Source organism: Sycon ciliatum, chromosome 4 (genome assembly GCF_964019385.1).
Source record: "Sycon ciliatum chromosome 4, ocSycCili1.1, whole genome shotgun sequence".
Classification (NCBI taxonomy): domain Eukaryota; kingdom Metazoa; phylum Porifera; class Calcarea; order Leucosolenida; family Sycettidae; genus Sycon; species Sycon ciliatum.
In genome coordinates, this window is record NC_088646.1 from 7,089,825 (window position 1) to 7,109,020 (window position 19,196).

The 19,196-nt window shown below is 47.9% G+C and overlaps 1 protein-coding gene across 2 annotated transcripts; it reads right to left on the reverse strand.

Moving 5' to 3' along the window:
- Positions 1-473: 473 nt before the first annotated feature.
- On the reverse strand, positions 474-18,796 carry LOC135814173 (uncharacterized). Of its 2 annotated transcripts, none has more exons than XM_065327254.1 (13): positions 18,319-18,796; positions 14,491-14,580; positions 12,839-12,911; positions 12,108-12,165; positions 11,603-11,794; positions 9,617-9,874; positions 7,641-8,627; positions 6,379-6,502; positions 5,406-5,524; positions 4,642-4,770; positions 4,112-4,186; positions 3,307-3,384; positions 474-1,655 (listed from the first exon to the last, which is right to left on the reverse strand). In XM_065327254.1, exons 1-13 carry the CDS (start codon positions 18,716-18,718, stop codon positions 1,338-1,340), a joined length of 2,901 nt encoding a protein of 966 aa, XP_065183326.1. In that variant the 5' UTR covers positions 18,719-18,796; the 3' UTR covers positions 474-1,337. The 2 variants fall into 2 exon arrangements, with proteins under 2 accessions (XP_065183326.1, XP_065183327.1); XM_065327255.1 differs by having other exon boundaries at positions 9,653-9,874; positions 18,319-18,795.
- Positions 18,797-19,196: the final 400 nt, after the last annotated feature.

The following is a 19,196-nucleotide window of genomic DNA, read 5'->3' on the forward strand; positions in this document are numbered from 1 at the left end:
CGTTACGCGTTACGCGGCAACATATATTGCCAGTACGGTAGTTATCTAGTGTACGTAGATCTACGTGTACGTCGGTGTAGGCTTTTCATTTTTCGAGACGAGAGGTGGCACGCCCCGATGCCCCCCCCCCCCCCCCCCACACACACCTCTGGATCCACTACTGCTACTGTGCTAGCAGTGGTTGATGCTAACTACAGAGTACAGTACTGGCCAAAGCTGAAATCCAACACCTCATGAATAGAATAGCGCAGGGCACTGCGCAGTCCTAGCACTACACACACTGGTCTGTGCACTCGATCCCGTGCTACTTTATTCCCGAGGTTGGATTTCTCTAGCCAGCACAGAGTTGTCATCAATGAATCCCAAAGGCTGCCTGTCATCATGACCATTTAACATTTTGTTCCCATGAAATCTGATGATGTCAGATCGCATTCCACCAGTGCAGCGCCACAAACTTCGGCAACACTAAAAAATTAAATTAAAGTGCCAGATTCGGGATGCACCAAGTGCAGTAGTAGTTCAAGAAGTAATTATTGCTAATCAGTCCACCCCTTGTCAGCTTTACAAAGACAGGAAGGCGAGAGATAAAGCGGCAACTTCGGAACCAGGACCAACAATACGTGCTATAAACAACAACAACATCATCAACATCATCATCATCATGGTGTTGAGAACGAAAAATCGTATTGGCAAACACGACCAATTACATAATAATATTATTATGCAAACACCATTCAGGGATACATGTTGTTCACGAGACCAACATTATCGGACCAATCATGATACTATGGCATTCACACAAGACTCAAAACTCACATCACACAGTGAACATGAGTACACTGTTGCTCAGTGAAAGCCAGTCACGCCACTCGAGTTTGCGCCCTGCACCATTTCGCAGCCCAGCGTTCGCCGGTCTAGGGCTGCGCAACGCCGTGCCGGTGTGTAGTTGAGTGACGCGACTGGATTTCCTTTAAAAGCAGTAGTGTACTTGCAGTACTGGTACTATACTATTAGTACACTGACCAGCATGGTTTGTGACCAGCACGGGACAACCATCGGTGTGTGTGGTGGAGGTGGGACAGCACTGGGTGCCGTGTGTTGGGCTGGTGGTGTCACGCTCCTCTCTAACATTGTTACACTCAGGCTGTCAAACAATCAAGGCACCACCGCGGCTTCAAGTTGCAGCATGAAAACCGCTGCGGGAAAGGCCAGAGCAACCCAGGAGAAAGATCAAATGCCATCTGGCCACGTCGACTCATTCACCTGGCCAGAAGGACAGCAATGGTGGAGGATAGCTTGAATCAGCTGTCTTCCAGCTTAAATCAGAGACCATCTTGTCAGAGCATGATCTCTTCTTGCTCACATTCACAGGTCTGCAAAGTGCCGGATGTGCTGGTGTTGCCATGGGACCAGGCCCGGTTCAGTGGCACTCGTCGCCGCGGTGCAGCTGCACCCTGCGACGACGCCGTGCCAGTAGCTGGTGCGGTGGCAGAGGAAGCGCTGGCCCCTGCAGCAACAGATGCATCAGCAGCGGCCCGGCCTGCAGACTGAAACGGGTCGACCAGGTGAGGCGTCGACACTGACCTCATAGCTGATAGGCTGCTACCACCGCCGACCTGCGCGGCTGTTGCTCCACTAGCGCTGTTCTTCTTGCCCTGTGGTAACATGAGAGATCATGGCAAACTGAATTGGGGTTTGGGGCTTGTAAAATCGTGTAACTTGCCCGAAAGGGCATCTGAGAAATGCAGAAACCTGAATTAAATTGACAACACCTTTCGGCAGTCCCTCACAGACACATATGCCGGCTAGTACATTTCCAACTTCAAAATTACGAAATTTTGAAATGAGAAGACCTTGTTTTTGCTGCTTTCAAATTGGCTTTGAAAACTCTACAGTCCATTCACAAAAAGATGGGCCCTGGCTCTGGCGAGCTCCCGTATTAGGCGATTTTTCAAGATTTTATCGTACACAGTGCAGTGCTGTGAAATTTGAAATTTGAAAAAGGGTCCAAAAAGGGTACCTGAACTGGGGTTCGAACCGTACAATGCACTGTTGCAGGCAGGGTCAAACGGCCTGGATTTTGATGGGTTTTCCCAATTCAGTGCTCTTGGGGCAAAACCTGGCCGAAATCCTATTCTTGCTATGGCTTGCTTTTTGGAGAAATAGACTTCAGAAACATAATTGGAAGAGGATTCCATAGGGGATTGCAGAAAAAAATTCTAAAAAAACTCAATGTTTGACCCATTTTAATATGGCCAAAAGCTAGAAGTCCATCTTTTTCTGAATGGACTGTAAGCATACACAATCTCTTTTTTACATTCTATATTTCCGGGTTCTGGACCAGCTTCTTCGCACAGTTTGCCATGGTATACTTGTCCAGATTTGGTTAAACCTGGCCACTAATTTTTTTTTTATACAATGCAACACAATAATAGCAACACAATATTGTGGAAAGTACACAATTGTCTAAATCCCTTTACTTCACCCAACACTGAGGGATGCACAGTTGCAGACTATGTCCACTATGAGTATACCAAACGGAGAGAGAGAGAGAGAGAGAGAGAGAGAGAGAGAGAGACAACAGCGTGTTAGGGCGCTAGTTTATGATCAGCCGGCTGTGGTCCCTTGTGTGACTGCATCCCTGTATACTCAGGTTGCCAGCAGCAGCAGCAGCAACGGAGCACCGCGCCAACATACAGTCAACCTACCCTAAAAACAATATTTCCCCGCTCAGACCAAGAAATATCGTTATAAGGGTAATATTGTTATGAGAGTACTGGTTCATTTCATACATGTACTTTTTTTTGTACGTCATAATACATGTTTTTGTTCATTTTTACACTCTTCATAGCATCAAAAACGTACGTACATGTATGTTCTACGCACATTTACTCGAGTACAAAGAAAAGCATCACGCCCCCATTGTGTTTTCTCATTTCCCAACGGTTTAATTAACAAGTGAAACTTGCCCAACTTGAATAGTGGACTCTACATAATCCCTGCTAGATATTGTTATAAGTTAAAATGGAAAATGTCGAGTGGTCATCCCATTGTACTAGTATATGGGTTATAGCAATATTATTAGAGGTAAGGCATTGTATACAACAGTCAATGGAGTATTTCGGTTTGACAGAAAAATAGCGTTATATAAAGGGTAATGCCGGTATAAGGGTAATATCGTTATAAGGGTAATATCGTTATAAGGGTAGGTCGACTGTGTACATGTAGTACTGGACATGTCACACAACCCACCAGTAGCAAGGTCCCGGGTGGAATGCTGCTGTGTAACAACATTGACTGACTTACAAGGCGTTTGAAGACATTCAGGCCCCCAGTACGATCTTTGGACTTCGCTCTCTTGGAAGGCTTGCCACTTTGCTGTGTCTGAAAACAGGCAGGGAGATGTATATGTAGCTGAGACAAGGAATATTCTACGATCCATGCAGAATAACGAATACCCAACACCACATGATAAAGCTATGCACGGATCATATCATATAGGAACATACCAACGATGGAAGCAGGAAAACGCAGTATGCATGAGCTTCAACAAGGGTATTACCCTCACCCTCCACACACACACACACACACGCACACACACTCAGACTCAGACTCAGACATGCCCATCGCAGAAGCGATGATAGCGAACAGCTATGTTAGACATAGCAACTTGTGCACACACACACACACACACACACACACACACACACACACACCATTGGACCATTGGACGCCCATCGCCGGAGGCGATGATAGCGATGCTACAGCAGAAGCCATAGCAGCTTGTGCTGGGATTGCACCATTCAACAGCTTGCAAGGCTGAAGAATTGACCGCCACTATTCAGCCTGGTCTACACCACACAGCTATGAAGTGGCTTTTTCTGGCCAGTGAATCCACACACACACACACACACACACACACACACACACACACACACACACACACACACACACACACACACACACACACACACACACACACACACACACACACACACTGACACACACGCACACACGCACACACGCACACACGCACACACGCACACACGCACACACGCACACACGCACACACATACTCGGCCAACAATTCCAATCCAGGCAACGATCTTACAATGTAGTCACGACACGCCGCAATATCCTTCTCCAAAACAGAAAAATAGTTCTCCACTATGTCAATCCGACCGGTCTGAAAAGACAAAAAAAATAAGGGAAAACTACACTAGTACTCACTGGGCTAGACCCAAGGTCCATCAATCGTGCACTGCATTTACTGCCTGGTTACTGGATCTTTGCAATGCAAGTCAGAAATAGATATGATTGAGCATTGGCAGGGAATCATATGATAGCCAGTAAGGCATACGAAGATATAAACCAGCTGCAAATTTAACAACTGCCCAGAATCTTCTACTCCATCAGTTGAGAAACATGTTAGATTTACTTCCTGGTTAAAACTTAAAATGTTTTACAGTGTCATGATTCCTTCCACCCTACCTTCCACCCTACCTTCCACCCTACCTTCCACCCTACCTTCCACCCTACCTATGGTAATCTAACCTTCCATCATACCTACGATGATTCATACTCCCTGAAAAGTGAAAACATAACCCTGGCCCGTACGACCCCCCCCCCCCCCAAACTCACCAAGTCGTTAACCCGATCTGTCTGTCCTCTCGCCATGGAGATAGCCGCCTCGGAATCACGGCGACACTCAGTACTGCTCTGCCGGAAATGTGTGTCGGTCGAGAGAACTCTACCATCCAGCGAGCAGCACTAATGAAACAGAGCAGCAGCAGCAGCAACAGCAGCAGCAGCAACAGCAACAGCAGTAACAACAACAACAGCAGCAGCAGCAGCAGCAACAGCAGCAGCAGCAGCAGCAACAACAACAACAACAACAACAACAGCAGCAGCAGCAGCAGCAGCAGCAGCAGCAGCAGCAGCAGCAGCAGCAGCAGCAGCAACAACAACAACAACAACAACAACAACAACAACAACAACAACAACTCTCATTGGCGATGGTGCCATCTTGAGATTAAGGAATTCAAACACATTACAGGATAGATTGCAGCGTTATGTTCAATTTAGCATGCTTCCACGTATCACTAACTGCAGTTGCACACACTGTTTTCAGGGAAAGACGGTTGCAAAGTAAAATTCGGTAAAACGGCACTTACACTAGTTGTAAGCAGCCGTGTTTCTAAACACTAGTATCCCGGCTTTGCCACAGTGTGTCTGTGTCCAGTAATCGCACTCCGTGTCAATCGTACTGGTGACACACTACGAGTGCTGTCACGGCTACTGTCTGTGTGTTTCCAACTTGCATACACTGTGCAGCGCCTGGTACATATTCTAATACTGCATAAATCCACTACTCTGCAGCTGCTGCAGCTATCACCACAACTTACCTTCCTGCTCAAATCCACCAAGCTACCGTCCATGTCTCGCATTTTCCGATCGAACAACTTGTGGAGACGCAGACATTCGAGCTCCAGCTGCTCCGTGCGCCTGAAATACTTCTGTGCAGCTGAAAGGAGAGTAGTGTGTGCGTGTGCAAACATCGGAGATACATACACAAACGAGAGAGAGAGAGAGAGAGAGAGAGAGAGAGAGAGAGAGAGAGAGAGAGAGAGAGAGAGAGAGAGAGAGAGAGAGAGAGAGAGAGAGAGAGAGAGAGAGGGGCAGGGGGAGGGGGGGATCAGGATAGTCCTTTTGCACTACGATGAGATGTTGTTTGAGTCTGCATTGACGAGTACAGGTATTTTCACTCTCAGCAGAGACAAGAAAGGTTGGGATGGAAGGGGGTGGGGGTGGGGGTGGGGGGATGGGGCTAGTGTAGAAACTAATGTGAGATGGTAATCACAGCCCAGAACCCCAGAATAACTGCCTGCCATATGCCACATCACATGACTATATGCACGCGCCCGGAAAATATGGCCAAAGTACACCCTGGTGATGTTAACCCCGATAGCATTCAAACCTAGCATGTCTGTGCCCTCCCTCTCTAACTTACTAGGAGACACAGCAGCCAGTAAAGCGTTTCTTCTGCAAGTAATTTCCGCGGTACGCCGGTGCAAAAGCCATGCACTTCAAAATATGTACATGTATCAGCTGCCTTCCTTTCTCGTTGTGTATGCCTTAACCGCACCCCTGTTTTGCAACTTGCACATATCAACGATATCCTCATTTCCCTATGCACATATTAACTGCATCTCTTTCTTGCTACATATGTATGCGTTATTACCCTATCTCTTTGTCGGATGAAAGCTGTCACTTTCAATTTTGACTAATGCAGTCTATACTAGCTGATTGGCCTCCGGCACAGAGATGATAATTGAAGGTAAGATCAACATGACGCCGTGCCTTGACAGCGGCACTCACCGTCATGCTGCTTCATGATTTGCCGCTGTAGCTTGCCGACCATACGCTGACCCTGCATGACGTTCTTGCAGAGGTTGGTGAACAACGTGATCGGCAGCGTGATGTTGGCCGACGCGCTATCCTCCTGCACCACCGCGACAACACGCCGGTGCATCATGTTGCAGCCAATGATGCACACACAGACACGCACACGTGCACACATGCATGCACACGCACACGTACATGCGCGTGCACACACACACACACACACACACACACACACACACACACCATGGTCAACCCAAATAGCTCTTGCAAAGTTACATCACTACTCCAGCAGCCAGCATGGACGGCTGTACACACAAATACATAGGGCATATATTTTTGGAGCAAGGCAGAGCGCAAGCTAAACAACATCCATGATAGCAAAGATTGAGAGATTGGATAGTGACCTGGCATACAACATTGCCGGTTCAGGCAAGTTATCAGTACTGGCCACCACAACCAATAACCGTGTTCTGATTGGATTGGACTATCATTGCTTGCTGGGTTCTGAACCTAATCATGTACAGTGGACCACTTCTTGCTGGGTTTTGGACCTAATCATGTACAGTAGACCACTTCTTGCTGGGTTTTGGACCTAATCATGCACAGTAGACCACTTCTTGCTGGGTTTTGGACCTAATCATGCACAGTAGACCATTGCTTGCTGGGTTTTGGACCTAATCATGCACAGTAGACCATTGCTTGCTGGGTTTTGGACCTAATCATGCACAGTAGACCATTCCTTGCTGGGTTTTGGACCTAATCATGCACAGTAGACCATTGCTTGCTGGGTTTTGGACCTAATCATGCACAGAAGACCATTGCTTGCTGGGTTTTGGACCTAATCATGCACAGTAGACCATTGCTTGCTGGGTTTTAGACCTAATCATGCACAGTAGACCATTGCTTGCTGGGTTTCGCACCTCAGTAATCATGTACAGTAGAACCTGGGGAATTCAACCGCCTTTCGGACTGGGAAATGCAGTCCGATAACCGACGTAGTCTGTTTAGTGAATAGGACCATCCCAATATTCAAGACCGAGAAAAAGTAGTCGGCTTCGTGAGGTTTGTAGTTCAGGATCTGCCTGACATGGTATAGCTGTATCGTGTTTGCTGGTCAGCTGTGCAGAATCCTCACTGCTAACAATACCCTGTTATTGGTAATGAAGCTGCATGAAGTGTACAAGCAAATCTCCTGCCAACAGCGCGGTGGTAGGATGTGTTGATGTGTCACTTACCTCGCCACCCATAGCATAGCCAGGCAATGGAGTATTGCTGGAGGACAGGAACACTGAGCCTCCTCTTGACCCACCACTACTAGAGGTTGGCCTGGTTGCACCGGTGTCTCGCAGCGGACGGAGTTCATCCGGTGATTCGTCACCGCTGTCTATGTCCTCGTCCCCATCGCCACCCAGATTCTCTGGAGCAGCAGTCGGTGTTCTCGCATATTTTTCGCGTCTTCTCTTCGCTCGTACCTGCATGACTGGTTTCCGTTTCTGCGATGGGGCCACTTGACCTGGAGATGGTGAACTGCTAGCGTCGGCTTCTGATTTCAGTGGAGTTAGACTGTCTTTCATCATGTCAGATAAACTCGATATATTGGATAGCTCGGATACAGTCGGAGAAGGCTCGTCATTGTCGGGATCCGTGACATCGTAGGAGCTCCAGGAGCTTTGCTCTTGCAGTTCCACACCTTCACTGGTAGCAGTAGCCTTGGTAGTTGGACTGTTATGCACCGACAGCTGTGCCGGAGACGCCTGTTTCCTTTGCTTTGGCACAGGGAGTGTTACCACGGTCGTGTACTGCTCCTCGGCGTACGTTTTAGCTACGGGCTCGGCGTAAGTGAGTCGAGCGGCAGTCTCCACACTGGGCCGAGAACCAGCCCTGGTAGATACAACAACAGCAGCTTCAGTCCTCGTAGTCGGTCCAGCAGTGGCGTCGGCAGTTGGTTGAGCTGCAGCCTCGCCGGGTGGAATAACAGCCGCATCGGCAGTTGCCTGAGCTGCTGCCCGAGACGCACCGCCGTGAGCGTGAAGATCAGTCTCCGTGCTTGCTTGCCCGCGCAGCACTGGTGACGCACTGCTAGCAGCCGCCGTGGATGTCTGAGTATCACCGGCCGCCTGCTGTGCAGACTCATCACCCTCTGGTGGGCTGCCACCTATGCGAACATACGTAACGGCGGGCATCTTGCTGATGGTTGATACCTTCACCACTGAGCCATCTCTCTGCAGGTAGCAGCACAGGTGCATTAGACAGTAAACTTAGGCTCATTCATTACTGCTCATCATGCCAGCCAGAAATAACCCAAAACTTTGCCTCAGACTGATTCTCCTAAAACACTGCTGTTACTGCAGTAGATGTACTGAAGCAGTGATCTGGAACAAGGCCTGTGAGAGGTCAAAAAAGCCAACTGGTCAAGACTGCAATATACCATTCTGGCATGCGGAGGAAATTAAGCCAAGATGGCTAAAACTACACATTTCTTGCAACAATTGATCTATGCATGCTGCCAGCTAAAAAGCTGCTTGGGTTTAAGGGAGAGTGGATGCTTTTCATCGTCAGCAAGAGTCCATAACCCCAAGAGTGTGCAACTGCCTGCACAACCTCTATGCAGTGCTGCGACGGCAGAGCTTCACATCACGTGACATGGTTCAAAAGGTTACACTGGCAAACAGTGCAAAGTGACCACAAGAGAGTTGTACCCAAAGCTGGATTGCGTACAACCCTGTATCTATCATGCACAGAGTGCAAATAGTGTGTACGGGTTCATCACGTGATGTGACGTTCTGCCGTCGCGGACCCCATAGCTCAGTGGAGTTGCACACTCTTGGGGGTTATCACGGTACTCTTGTCCTCAGGCATTCCAAGTGTCTACTAGCTGCAACTCGATTCAAGTCAGTGAAATTTCCTGGCAGCTACTCTATTCACTTACTTGTGGGAATGCCGATCACAACTTCACGCAAGCTCATATCCCGTGCCTAGCTTGAACATCGGTTTAGCCTCAGCGCCTCACCGGGATCAGCAGCCGGATGAACTGGCTGCTACCTCCTCCCCCCCCCCCCTCTCCTGACAGCCATGCACATGCTTCATATTAAACATGTTAACGTATTAGCACTGCAGAATGCATTGCAGAATGCATTGCAGAATGCATTGCACGGTAGCGCTTGACAGGCCTGTGCAGTTGCAGGCATGCACACCGACACATGCCACTCACAGCTACGGGCAACGTCAGTGCCAACTCGGTCATTACCACTTTGAAGCGGCCATGAGTGCGCCTCAACATATCCTCCTCTGTACTATCGTCGTCCTCGCCTGCGCTGCCATCGGCACTGGCCGCCACACTGGCCGCCGCGCTTGTGGGCTGTGACGAAGTGGACAGGGACCGATCCGTTGGGGTGCTGGAGGCCTGAGCGGCAGCCGTACTATATGCTTCGCTTGGCCAGCTGGTATTGAGTTTCGCCGAGTTTTCCTCCTGTGGGACATGATTGAAACAAGTGTTTGCAGCAAATCATGATAATAGCATCACCATAATACTGTAATATGTAAAGAGAAAAGTACCTATAAGTTACTAGTTATGACTAACAGTCCACCAAGGTGCGAGATAATATACAGTCAGATAGTGTAACAACAAGGCACAAAACTGACAAGGATATTGAGACACTCGACAACCTGACACCTAGCTCCAACACTTATAGGTTCTTTTCTCTTTCCATATTACTATTGGCTCAACATCCGAGTTGTTATAGTACTGTAAGGCAATACTAGTAATGTTAGCTACAATACCAAAAGCCAAACAGCGTAAAACATGTTGCTTAATGCCAGTGCCCAAGACAGGTCTTTAGAAGCTCGTCATGGGGAACAGACAAACTGCTCCTCTGAAACTTGGCTTAAGAAGGACCAATCATTGGGAGGCGTATCGGTTGTATCGCAGCTTAAGGGGAACTATGGTCTACAATTAAACTGTCACTACTCGTAGTCTTCCGTGTGCCGAGTCGAATGGTCTTGGTCCGAGGAAGCTGAGACGCTCCCTCGTCCTCCTGCATTCCCACTCGAACTCGCCACTTCCACCAAAACTGGGAAACTGCGTCCTACTAGATGGGGATTTATATGCAAAATGTCACTAAAACACCATTTCGTTCCTATAAAAGCACGGGTGACCGCGATTGGCCCATATGTTGTAGTCTTTTGCACGCCGAGTCGACTGGTTTTGATCCGAGAAGGCTGCAATGCAGCGTTCGGCCCTTATTCCCAATCGAACACGGCCGAGTAAGCGATCACGTGCTCATGTATATGCCAGTCACCTGATCACCGCGCCTGCAGGCTACAACTTTAACACCAAGGCTAAACTCGAGTGACAGGAACTCACGCTAACAAGCTGTCGATGGTAGCGCTACAGCAGAAGCCATAGCATTACTTGTGCTGGGATTGCACCATTCAACAACTTGCAAGGCTGAAGAATTGACCGCCATTATTCAGCCTGGTCTACACAGTACAGCTCTTTCTGGCTTGCGAATCCCTCCTCTTCGGCCTTTTTTTCTTTTCTCTCACACACACATATACACACATACACACAACAATACACACATACATACACATACATGCACAAACAGCCAGGCAGATACACACACATACTAGTGGTGAAACGAATATTCGAACATTCGAATATTCGTTCGGTTGGTCACATTCGAATATTCTTTAAGTCGCATTCGAGTATTCGTGACGTCACTTCAAACGCAGTGCATGTACATACATGCATGCCACACACAGTACAGACAGTGCGTACAGCCTGCCTGTGACTTTGTACTACATGTTTGCACATGTATGTGCATACTGGACTGCCAATGTTGCACATAACATGTATGACCTTCGAAGTAGCCTTATGTGGTGGTTCATTTTATGTGGCACAACCGCTTGTCATACCTAATAGTAATGACAATATACATCAAATGACTGAGAAGAGGGCATGTGATGTCACCTGTGTTACCAAAAGAATATTCGTGCGTTCGTTCGTTAAGCCAAAGAATATTCGGCTACTAGGTTTTGACATTCGTTTCACCACTAACACATACACATGCGCATGTACGCAAGCACGCACATACTCGTACACACACATGCACACACACACACACACACACACACACACACACACACCACAGGCGTGCGCGCACGCACGCACGCACACACACACACACACGGTTACCTTGATCTCTTGTCCAATTTTCCGTCGGAGCTGTTCATCCGAATACTTCTGCAAGTCGAAAGCCAATGTCTTGGCACCATGAGTTGTCCGCAGTTGTCCAACGCTCACATCGGGAGCGATTCTGAGCTTGGAGGTACACAGCTCCATAACAGCTTTGAGCCGATCCTGTGTGGTGACGGTATCCCCCAGTTCCTGGAAGTGACCATCCCGACCATGCATATGAACAGATAGGTCATTGCAGAGAGCAGTGTGAAAAGCAAGACTTGCGTTCAGTGGACGACCCCTCACTAGAAAGGGGAGGGGGGGGGACATGTCTGGAGCCGGGGCATCTCAATGTCAGTGTCTTCATGGAACTATTCTATTGCTAAGATAGCGGTGTTTTGTGGTGGAGTCCGGTCAGTTTCAATGCGACTGTACTGTGATACAGATGCATAATTGTATTGCAATACACATCGCACACGTCGTAACGGGCTGGAGCAATAGCTAATTCCTGCGGCTCTCTTACCACATCATGTCCAGACACGGCCTTGATAAGCCGAAGGAAAATGATACCGTCATAGAGCCTGTGAACAGCAGCAGAGATTGGAATTGTCAGACAACAACGCAATGCACGTGTTCTTTGGGTGCAGCTGCATGTCATGTTATAGGGAATGCCTGTTATGCCTAGGTGTCTCTGATGCTTCAAGTCTAAATTAAGGCAGGGCACAACCAATAAGAACAGGCAGGTGCACAACTAACATTATGCAAGACAAACGGCACACACACACACACACATGCGCGTGCACACACATACACACACACACGAACACACGTTTCCCACACATACGTGCATGAGTGCACACACACACACACGCACACACACACACACACACGTACGCACCATGTACCATGTATACGCCCGTCGCAAGAGAAGCACGCAAATCTGCAAATGCACTGGATGTGCACCCACAGATTTTCTCTTATAGCAACGATAGCGAACAAGATCTGAATGAGACAGATCAAGACTTGCGCCAGATAATTGTCTAATCCACACAACTGGCGAAGCCATGTGAATCGACCACCAATGCACACCTGGTCTACACCACACGGAGTACATCGGCATAAAACGGCCGCACACACGCACGCACGCACACACACACACACACACACACACACACACACACATTCAGGGGACTACGCCGAACGAAACATGTGATAAAGCACAGATACCAGCATTGCAGGTATCAAAACACTTACTCGTCAACACGTGTTATCCGAGGCTCTTCCTTCAACGTGTGATTGATCCATTTCAGAATGCCACCAATGTCAACTAGGTTCAAGGCACAAGTCATTGAAGAGAACAGGACAAACGGAGAACCCAAAGTGCTACAATCACGTTGGCAACACACACACAACAGGGGCGTGCTCGGCCCCCCCCCCCCCCAACTAGGGGGGGTGCACGGGAGCCGAGGGGAGCCCCCCCGGCAATTTTCTGCAATTTGTTTGCAACCTTTCTTGAATTTTAGAGCATATTTGCATACATTACAATTGCAATTACCCAGATTGAAATTTTTTGGGGGGTGCACGTGCCCCCCGTGCCCATCGCCGAGCACGCGCCTGCACAACGAACGGATAATGACAGCGAACAGTGCCTTCCCTAGCATCGTCTAAACCTTGTGCGGGTTCAACTGTGTTGCAAACCTGACCATGCAGAGAGGGTCTGTCTTCCAAGCTTGGCTTACATGCTCCACTAGTACTGCTCAGAGTCAGAGCCCTTGCATACCTGCCAGTGGGTCCATGCCAGTTTTCTGCCGGATGGTGTTCCTTCATAAACAATTGCTCGGATGTCTGTACTACAGTATCGTCGGGCGCCGAAGAACGGCAAGGCTAGAATTTCACCAATTTTTAAGAACGGATTTTTGCAGATAAGAACGGAAACCGTTATGTACACTATAATGTACACTCAGACGTATAGCTCTGCATAATTGTACATGTAAGACTGTACCATCGAATAAGAACGAAACAGCTGTGTTCACTAAAAATAAGATGGGCCAGGCTAGAACTCTGACCCCCTCACCCCCCCCCCTCCCCCACCCAACCCTGACCCCCCCCCCCACCCAACCCTGCCCCCCCAACCCTGACCCCCCCCCCCACCCAACCCTGACCCCCCCCCACCCAACCCTGACCCCCCCAACCCTGACCCCCCAACCCTGACCCCCCCCCCCCCCAGTTCTTCGGCATCCGACAGTACTGTATACGGGCAGGTACATGCAGGATTCTACTTCAGCATTTGAGTTTTTCAGCATTAGGCCGAGTAAAAAAAATTACTAGATGATCGTCCTTTTTTTTGGAAAAATCGGGGAGGGCGGGAGGATTTTATTTTTATTTTTTTACTTTTTACCCTCTCATGCACACAGTGTACACAACAACATCAAGGTTTTTTTTCTCTTTTTTTCTTTTTTTTTCTTTTTTTCTTTTTCTTTCTTCAGCAGATCGATACTGACGTTGTGATATACTAGTAGTATGTGGTCCATATAGTAAAGAAAGTATTAAACAAAGCGTGCACATGTTTCCTGCATCCGCGATCGGTAAAAAACCAACGATTTCGGCAAAAACTCACGATTTAAAAAATAAAATATTTCTTGGGGCGCTGACAAAAACTGGGGCGGACGGGGACGATCATCTAGCTTTTTTTTTTACTTGGCCTTACATGCAATTATTCATTAATAAAGTGGCGAGCCGCAATCAGAGGGAAATCTATCAGCACTTTGACATTGTTTTGGTTCGCCAGTGAAAGCATCATGTACGTTAGCCATAAGAGCATGAAAACCATCACATCATTTCGATCATCCCTTCCCCATATGTACACACTACGGTATACGTTCACAGCAAAAGCAAATGGCCCTTACGCCCTGGAGATTGAGCAGGATGTGGAGTCGGTGGAAGTGGCGGGAGTTTCCGCGCAGGCTTTTTTCTCGCTTCAGCATATTTCTGCATCTCTGGAAAGTGACACGGAAAAGCCGGCATACAAATCATTTATACGGTCTCTGATATAAACGGCTTTCTTGGAGACAAAATGCAATCACATTTGTGAGAAGAGCAAAACTTCAGACTCCCTGGTACAAGGAACATTTTCGAGAAAATGCCACACAAGTACTTTCAACACCTTCTCATCAAATGGAATACAGGCAAAAAAAGAAACTTAACAGGCACAAAGATGATGTTGAAGTTGAAAGATCTTTATACAGCAGAGATGTGATAGGAACAGCGCAAAGAAGAGTAGCCAGAAACAACAATGGTAAAATGACAGTGCGTGACCTCGCACACGTCGAAGGAGTGACAAAAAGGTGAAAGTGTAAAGCCTAGAAACCTAACAAGCGTGCGATGTACAGTAAAACTCCCCTAATCCAGGCAGGTTAAGGTTGGGGACCGAGCACTGCCCTGTTCCAGGCAGGTTGGGGACCGAGCACTGCCCTGTTCCAGGCAGGTTGGGGACCGAGCACTGCCCTGTTCCAGGCAGGTTGGGGACCGAGCACTGCCCTGTTCCAGGCAGGTTGGGGACCGAGCACTGCCCTGTTCCAGGCAGGTTGGGGACCGAGCACTGCCCTAATCCAGGTTGGGGTTGGGGACCGAGCACTGCCCGTAACTAGGAATTGCCTGTAACTCAGAACTAATACTTACATACTTACTGCATGCAGATATTATGATTTCGATGCCAATCAATATGACTGTTTCGGGGCTGTTTTTCGTCGAAAAACCCGCGGCATTTCTGTGACTCTAGATGGGTCAGATAGGTGCCTGGTACTGGACGTGCCCGGATTAGGGACGTCCGGATCTGGGGAGTTTTACTGTGTGGCTACAGCAAATAGACAAACAATGGACATCGGTAACGAATTTTCGACAGCCTGCCCAACAGCCTAGGCATGAGTTTGACCTGCTTCTGTTTGCACAGGATGGGCTTCTTTGTGTGAGTACACAGGTTTGCAGCGTTACTCTAGCTGCCGGCTGGCGCTAGCTTCCAAAATCCAAATGGTACGAAGTACGAGGTGTTCGTCACACCAGAATTGTCTCAGTGTGTCACAGTATCGTTGGTGATGTATGGACCTGGAGAGCATTATACGACTTGTAAGTATTTATCAGCCCATTATTCAAGCTCAACTTGTTGAGCAGGGTGTGGTTTGTCAAGTGACAGGTTTGCTGTGGCAAAGATTTGATTAGCCTCTTATGCTCTATCGATGACAGCTGTGAACCAGACAAGTGTTTAGTCAAGTTGGTGGGAAAAGTCAGTGCAATCGTTAACTTTTAAGCCAGAAACCAACTTTCAAGTTCTTATGCGACTCCAGGTTCCGGAAGAAAAAGGTAGCTTTGGTTTGCTGTGGACGCCACAGTCATGGGTGAAAAATCACATCCTCCGGTACACAATTGGAGAATCTGAAAATACTGCACAGAGGTGATCATGGTGACGAACCAGTGAGAAGGGGACATTTGTAATGTAACCTCAAATTCTGCTTACATACGGGTCATGGATACTAGTATTGATTAGTTTTGGCCCATTTAGGCAGCCACAACTGCAATCTCTATCGTAATGGAGAACATGGGTAATGCATGTTGTCTGTGCGTGTGCGAGATGCCCAGCCCGCTGTCATGATGTACATGCACAGACTCTCAGAGGCATTAGCATGGAGGTTTTCTCCAGCTAAAGGCCAAACATATGATGCCATGGGTTTGACAGTGTGATTAGCCCTTGGCGGATTATGCCGGCATAATATTTGGCATAATCTTGGGATTTCGTCAAAAAATTATGCTCCGGCATAATATACGGATTCCAACGTGTAAGGTCGGCATAATCTTTCGGTTTAGACAAAATTATGCTTAGGGGCATAATACAGCTTTGTCAGAAAGCCTGCAGATGTGGTTTTTTAAATACCCCTGTTACGACTCCTTGTCATAGCCCTTGGCGGATTATGCCGGCATAATATTTGGCATATTATTATTAACTAGTTTGAGGGAAAGAGACAAACGGGAAAAGTCTGAAGAAAAAATTGACTGCCACCACCAGGACTCGAACCAGGGACCCTCGCTTGTAGCCAGCGATGCTCTAAGCACTGAGCTATGGTGTAGTCGTCATCCCAGCAGAGGCCGTTCAACATTCTCTTCAGACTTCGTAACTCACACTTCCTGTGAATCCACACAGGCGGGTGGGACGCAGCCCTCACTGTAACCCACACACTTCACGTACAAACTAGCAAGCGGGGAGCCCCAAGTCATAAAATATTAACTGGATTATTATTAACTGGTTTTGAGGGAAAGAGACAAACGGGAAAAGATTATTATTATTATTATTTGTAAGAAAGGGTTTGCTCCCTTTCTTACAAATTATCGCCGAAGTCGCAACCACTACTTCGTATTATTATTATTATTATTAAATCTTGGGATTTCGTCAAAAAATTATGCTCCGGCATAATATACGGATTCCAACGTGTAAGGTCGGCATAATCTTTCGGTTTATACAAAAATTATGCTTAGGGCATGGCCGTGTGTGTATGCGTGGTTTCTCAATCCTCTATGTACAGCGTGAATACATAGTGGAACCGAGCATAATTCAGCATAATTCAGCATATTCGTTGGCATAATTGTGGCATAATCAAAAGCATAATTTGACTGTGATTGGCCGAGCATAGTCCGCCAATGGCAATGGCTAAGTGTGATGTCATGGGATACATGCAAACTCGACTGGGCCATCAAGAAAACTGCTGTGATGATCTCATCTCTTCAACATGTTTTCACAGCACATACCGAGAAAGCACGTATTCTTTTCTGAGCAATATTAGATTCACACGTTCGAGATCTATGCCTACTATGGTTGGGGAGTTCAGTAAAACTCCCCTAATCCAGCCCCTAATTCGGGCATGTTTGTCTACCGGGCACCTTTCTAACCCATCTACACTAGAGAGTCTAATAGGCGGCAAGTTTTCAACGGAAAACGGTACCAGAAACTATTGATTGGCATAACATTGGCATAACAAAGAGTTTACTTGCATACAGTAAGTATGTGTGTAATTTGTTGTGAGTTACGGGCAATTCCTGGTTGCGGGCAATGATTGGTCCCAACCTGCCCGGATTGGTGGAATTTTACTGTATGCCCAGACACAAAAATACGAAGGTCATGGCAAGCTCAACGTGGACTGCTGCAATTTGTAAACGAGTCGACCCTCTTTCTAGCGGGCAAAACAGCCACTACAGTGCAAGCATGACAGGCAATAGCCTAGGGCAGGGTAAGACAGGCGCTAGGGCAGGGTATGACAGGCGCTAGGGCAGCGACTCAACCGGGGTAATAGTAATAGTCCTATAGTATACCGGTATTCGACACAAACATTCGATGGAAAGACAAGTACACAATCGTCCGCTACACTACAATACATACAACGCATATCACATACTTCAGACTGCCAGACACCATCGGAAAATAGGGCTGTAATAGCCAAAATTTTCCTGGATAGGCTGGTAACTGCCGCCGTTCTTTTCCAGGCTGCAGGGTCTTCGCACGAGATTATTTTGTCCGTAATACTCCCGAAGTCCGACGTCCTGTTTTGAGCGCTTTTCAGAATAAATAAAATGACCTGCATGCTGCCGAGTGCTGGTGCTGCGTACGCGACACACACTCCTCGACACACAATACTGACACCGACTTATGACTCACTGTTATGTACACACTAGCACTGGACAACTAAACTGACCTGCAGCAGAAAAGGTTGAGGGTATACACGATACTCGTAGTCGTCCTCTTGGTCCTCGGGAAGTGGAAGACAAGCTTGCTCCTTCGCTGTCGTCAGCGCCGCTCCTTGCAGTCGGACGCAGCAAGCGCGGCGGATTGACCCTTCGACGACGGCGGCGTTGTGTTGCAACAACAGCTCTCTTACTAGTGCTAGTGAGTCCTTGCTGGGCGCCCGCATTGGGTTGTTGATGGCCCCGCACTATCCGTCGCGAGCTGAGTGCCCTGAGAAAGCGCCTAACCCGCTGTTGCTGCTGCCTCCCTGTGTGGCCGCCTGCAGCACAACTGCTCTCTTGCAGTATTGGCTGTTGGTAGCGTTCATACGACGTTGTAAGCTTAGAGGTTTCAAGAGGCACCTCCGTCATCGCGTGCAGGTCAGTAAAGAGTCAGTTCTGGTTTAATTGGCATAGCAGGCCTGGGCCAGGCTTTGCCTTGCCAAGTACAATACAGTCATGTACATGTAGATCTACATCAGTACATGTTGTGTGTGCGTGTGTTAGTGTTACTTGTTAGTGGGATGAGGGCGTTCGGGTCACTGTGAGTGTGACTCTGAGTCGCTGTGTCACATGGTGTAGGTCACACACGCAGGATGCAGTAGAGTCATGCAGTCGCATGTCGGCTATCCGCAAAGCCGCTGAGACTAAACTATCTGATAAGTCCGATGGTTGTATGAAGCTTGCTTTTCTATTTGCTTGCACAGGCAGTAAGGAAAGACAAGCGAATTTAAACCGCTATGCATCATGATTCAGTTGCTTGTTTTGATTGTCCGACTTGCGTGTTTACAGCTACAGCTACATGTGGTAGTAGAGGGGAGCTTTACTTGGACAACCGATGCGATGCGCA

Bases quoted from the DNA above. Each gene is read 5' to 3' on its own strand.
- LOC135814173 (XM_065327254.1), bottom strand. From the start codon at position 18,718: ATGACGGAGGTGCCTCTTGAAACCTCTAAGCTTACAACGTCGTATGAA. The intron at 12,166-12,838 runs GTAAGTGTTTTG...TGCTGTTCACAG, and splicing joins CGGATAACACGTGTTGACGA to GCTCTATGACGGTATCATTT. The intron at 9,875-11,602 runs GTAACCGTGTGT...CATGTCCCACAG, and splicing joins AAATTGGACAAGAGATCAAG to GAGGAAAACTCGGCGAAACT.